Consider the following 4,791-nt stretch of genomic DNA (forward strand, 5'->3'; position numbering starts at 1 on the left):
TAGACATAACACAAATTAGCTTGTAAGAAGCCTTGATCTAGGAAAAATATTGTAATAAATATAACTTATAACAGCCAATTGTGCAGGAAAAATACCTCAGAAATATTTGGAAGCTTGTAATTTTCTCCCCAATCAAAAGGCAAGCTATCAAAATCATATGTGCCAAGAAACTTAGACAACTTCATGCTAATATCCCCGAAATATCTTCAACTAGTTTCGCATAAGGATCAACAAGCACAATGCTGCTATCAAATCGATGCCCCTTACCCCGATCTCAAGGTCCATCTATGTGATATCCATATAGAACATTGCTTTGTGGAAGATCCTACACATTGAAAATTAAAGAAAAAAAATACTTAAAAGCTACTACTAAGACCGTGTTTAGATAAGCTATTATAGGGGGGAGGGAGAGCTTCTTTTAGTTGATTTCTGATAGAACAGGGTTTTGACAGAGAAGAAAATAAACAAAGTAGATGAAGTGATAGAAATGTGTATTATCTTTAGTTTTGGTGGAGCCATGCCCAATCATGGGGAGCCACGTGGTCCTTCCTCTTCACCTCAATCGCCTCCTACCTCTTCCTCTCAATCCTCCTCCACCTTTCTCTTTCTCTCCTCTTTTGCCACCGTCAAATCCCTCTTGGGCCACTCCCTGCCGTCCACAACCTCTCCATGTCTCTCATCTCTGCCACGATCTTCGCCGGCATCCTCCTCTCCGTCGCCGTTGAGATCCGCAGAACGTAGTGGTTCTGGCGGCACTCCCAAACACCCTTACAGTGGCTCCTCTGCGGGGGGACAGCTGAGGCTGCGGGAGCTTCGGGAGGAAGAGGAGGAGGAGGAGGGGGAAGAGGATTTGGAGTGCGAGGGAGAACAGGACCAAGAAAAGGAGCACGAGCGGCAGGAGGAACGGGAGTCGGAGGGGGAAGAGGAACCAGAGGAGGAACTTGAAATGGAACCGGAGGGGGAGCCACGACCTTGCCCAGGTTTCGCCATAGTTGTAGCAGAGAGAAAGGAACGAATGAAACCCTCTGATAAACCTAAGGAGTGAAAATGAAAAGTCGTAGTTCTCAATGTTAGAAAATGAAAAAATAAAGAAATTAAAATATGTTTAAAGACGGTGCTAACTAAAACCGCAGTAATCATGTCACAAACAAAGATGGTTTTGATGAAAACCGCTTTCAAAACATTCAAATCAAAGACGGTTTTATAAAACTATCGTTAACTTCTTCAAAAAGTTGGTTTAAATCACGAAAATGTCACCGCATGTTTTACTACATCGGTTTTCCAATAACCAATGTAGATTTGACAATGTTGAATGACCAATTTGTAGTAGTGTACGATTATGATTGCGTTGCAGGTGAGTCAAAATACCTTAATATTATGATCACAATTGCGAGTTCGGAATGCTATTTAAAACCACGACATGAACCAAAGACCAATAATCGATGCCATGCTTTTTTTTTTTTGTTATTCAAGCTTTGAAACAAGTGAAATGATCAAGTTATATGCAAAGGAAATGCATAAATATTTTTCATGAAGGTAGAAATATAATTCATTTGAACCCAATAAAGGGATATACAAATAATCAAATTTCATTGATTATCAACAGTGTCATGTCAATCTAATTATATCAACTATATTGTATGATTGCCATTCTGATTCAATTGAAAACATAATCCCTTGCATTTTTTGCTTTGGCCACTGCTCTCGATGAAACCAAAAGTCAACTAAAACACCTCTTGGTCTAGGGAAAGTACCTTACTACGGCATCCTTCTTGCTGACCCAAAATACCAATGATCTTTATTTACATGGGGACTTTTAAAGGATTGTTAAATTAACACGACATCTAGGGCCTTTCATAGACTTATTAATTTGAATAATATCGTATATCATCATCACAACGTGAAACAAGTTTGAATGAAACATCTATTTTTTTTATCTGCATGAATTGAACACGATATCAAAATATTTACAACACTTACACATCCTATTCAATCAACTGAGCTAAATCACTTGTATGACACATCTATTTCAAGTCAACAAGATACACCTGTTTCTTCTATTTCTCCTCCATTTTGGTTCAATTTTCCATAGGAAGGAAACTTATCAACTTGAGAACAATAATGTGTGTATGAATCATGTGCAAGGTTCTGCAAAACAAGAAAGAAAAATGTCCAAGTTTACAACCTAATGCTTTAAGGATTTGGATGATGAGGTATAAGGAAAAGAAGATGATCTGCATACCTGTTCCTGAGAGTGAAAATACATAAACGGTGTGTAATATAAAAAATTCGTCACCCTAGAGGTACATATATCTGCATACCTGCAATTGAAATAAATTTCAACAATTCATTTTCAAGAAAGTGCAAAGTCTGGTATAATAGACGGAATAACATACATCTTGCCATACCCTAATTTCGTCCGGGGACCATATGTTTGTTGGGATGCGACCTTCGCATGACCGCTTCGAGGAACTTGACACCCATCGTTAGGCAATCCGTAAAGTTCTGCAACATTCCAAAAGTCAAAGAAGGGATTGTTGCCCAATTTGTAAGGTTTTGTGACATTACAGAAAAAAAACATGTATCGTTATGTAATCCGTAAAGTTCTGTAACGTTACGGAAAAAGAATCAGCAAAAAAGCAAAATGGGGATGTATTTAGTAAAATGGGGGGGGGGGGATGCAAATAGAAATTTTCAAATCTGGGTCCTTCTAGAGGATTCTGGGCATTTCCTTGCTTAAGGTGGAAGCAATCCAGCTCGCCTGGGCGAGCTGGGCAGCAACCACCTCCCCCGTTTTGTTAAAAAATGGCTTTCGGGACTCCCGTAATGCTTCCGTAAAATTCCTATAACCCTAAATAAGCATATTCCACTTAATATGGGTGAGAAGGAAGAGAAAAAAGAAGAAAGTTAAGTCCTATAGGCTTCCATAACTTTTCCGTAAATTACGAAAGAAGGGGGTGGACTTATCTAAATAGGGGTGGCAAATAGCAATTTTAGAAATTTTGAATTTGGGCCTTCCAGAGTATTTTCGAAGCAGGATTGCTTCTAGAGGAAGCAACCCAGCTCGCCTGGGCGAGCTAAGCTCTCCTGGGCGAGCTGGGCGGCAACCTCCTCCCTCTTTTTTGTTTAAATAGGCAAAATGAGGCTGTTATAAGGATCCCTCATCCCCTTGGCTATGCATTTCAGCTGTTTTGAGTGAAAAAAATTGTTTCCGTGTAGAAAATCCAAGCCGAGGTGCTTCCGTAACGCTTCCGAGACGTTTCCGTGAACAAATCCGTGAAGGTTTTCCATCGTTCTTCACCGTTCTTCATCCGTTCTTCGTTCTTCAACGGGTAAGTTTTCGAATCTGAGACTTTCAATTCATTTCTTGTTTTTTAAGCTTTCATCTTCATTTCGTTCATTTTTGATTTTCTTTTCTTCCGTCTTTAACGCGCTTTTACCGTTTATTTAAGCCGTTTTCTCACCTAATAAATGATAAAATGAATTTCAATCGATCATTTGTGTTGTAATATCGTTTAATCACTTTTAAAACAAAATCTAACCGATCGTTCACGTTGTAACCTCGGTTAAACCAAAAAAAGCAAAATAATAATAAAATAATCAAAATATCTTTGGATAAAATAATCAAAAAAATCAATCGGACGTTTTTCTTTGGAAGTTTTCTTGGATCAATTGACTAATAACCAAAGTGAAACTAAGGCTAAAATCAACTCATACATCAAGCTTTGTTGCTTAATCCAAAGGAAGCATTGTTGCGCAATTCGTAAAGTTCCGCAACATTCCAAAAGTCAAAGAAGGGATTGTTGCTTAATCCATAAGGTTTCGCGACATTATGGAAAGAAAACATGTATCGTTACGTAATCCATAAAGTTCCGTAACGTTACGGAAAAAGAATCAGCAAAAAAAGCAAAAAGGGGGTGTATTAAGTAAAATATGGGGTGCAAATAGTAATTTTCAAATCTGGGCCCTTCTAGAGGATTCTGCGCATTTCCTTGCTTAAGGTGGAAGCAACCCAGCTCGCCTGGGCGAGCTGAGCGGCAACCACCTCCCCCGTTTTCTTAAAAAATGGCTTCCGAGGCTTTCGGGACTCCCGTAATGCTTTCGTAAAATTCTCATAACCCTAAATAAACATATTTCACTTAATATGGGTGAGAAGGAAGTGAAAAAAGAAGAAAGTTAAGTCCTATAGGCTTCCGTAGCTTTTCCATAAATTACCAAAGAAGGGGGGTGAACTTATCAAAATGGGGGTTGCAAATAGCAATTTTTGAAATTTTGAATTTGGGTTTTCCAGAGTATTTTGGAAGCAGGATTGCCTCTGGAGGAAGCAACCCAGCTCGCCTGGGCGAGCTAGGCGGCAACCACCTCTCCCGTTTTGTTAAAAATGGCTTCCGAGGCTTTCGGGACTCCTGTAATGCTTTCGTAAAATTCCCATAACCCTAAATAAACATATTTCACTTAATATGGATGAGAAGGAAGAGAAAAAAGAAGAAAGTTAAGTCCTATAGGCTTCCGTAACTTTTCCGTAAATTATGAAAGAGGGGGGGTGAACTTATCAAAAGGGGTTTGCAAATAGTAATTTTTGAAATTTTGAATTTGGACCTTCCAGAGTATTTTCGAAGCAGGATTGCTTCTGGTGGAAGCAACCCAGCTGGCCTAGGCGAGCTGAGCTCTCCTGGGCGAGCTGGCCGGCAACCTCCTCCCTCTTTTTCCTATAAATAGGCAAAATGAGGTTGTTCTAAGGATCCCTCATCCCCCTGGCTATGCATTTCAGCTGTTTTCGGTGAAAAAATT

The 4,791-nt window shown here is 39.4% G+C and overlaps 1 protein-coding gene across 1 annotated transcript; it reads left to right on the forward strand.

Moving 5' to 3' along the window:
- Window positions 1-517: 517 nt before the first annotated feature.
- Window positions 518-1,045, forward strand: LOC114368132 (cilia- and flagella-associated protein 251-like). The gene has a single exon (XM_028325482.1). It carries the CDS (start codon window positions 518-520, stop codon window positions 1,043-1,045), a length of 528 nt encoding a protein of 175 aa, XP_028181283.1.
- The last annotated feature ends 3,746 nt before the right edge of the window (window positions 1,046-4,791 follow it).

This window comes from Glycine soja, chromosome 9 (assembly GCF_004193775.1).
Source record: "Glycine soja cultivar W05 chromosome 9, ASM419377v2, whole genome shotgun sequence".
In the NCBI taxonomy this organism is placed as follows: Eukaryota; Viridiplantae; Streptophyta; class Magnoliopsida; order Fabales; family Fabaceae; genus Glycine; species Glycine soja.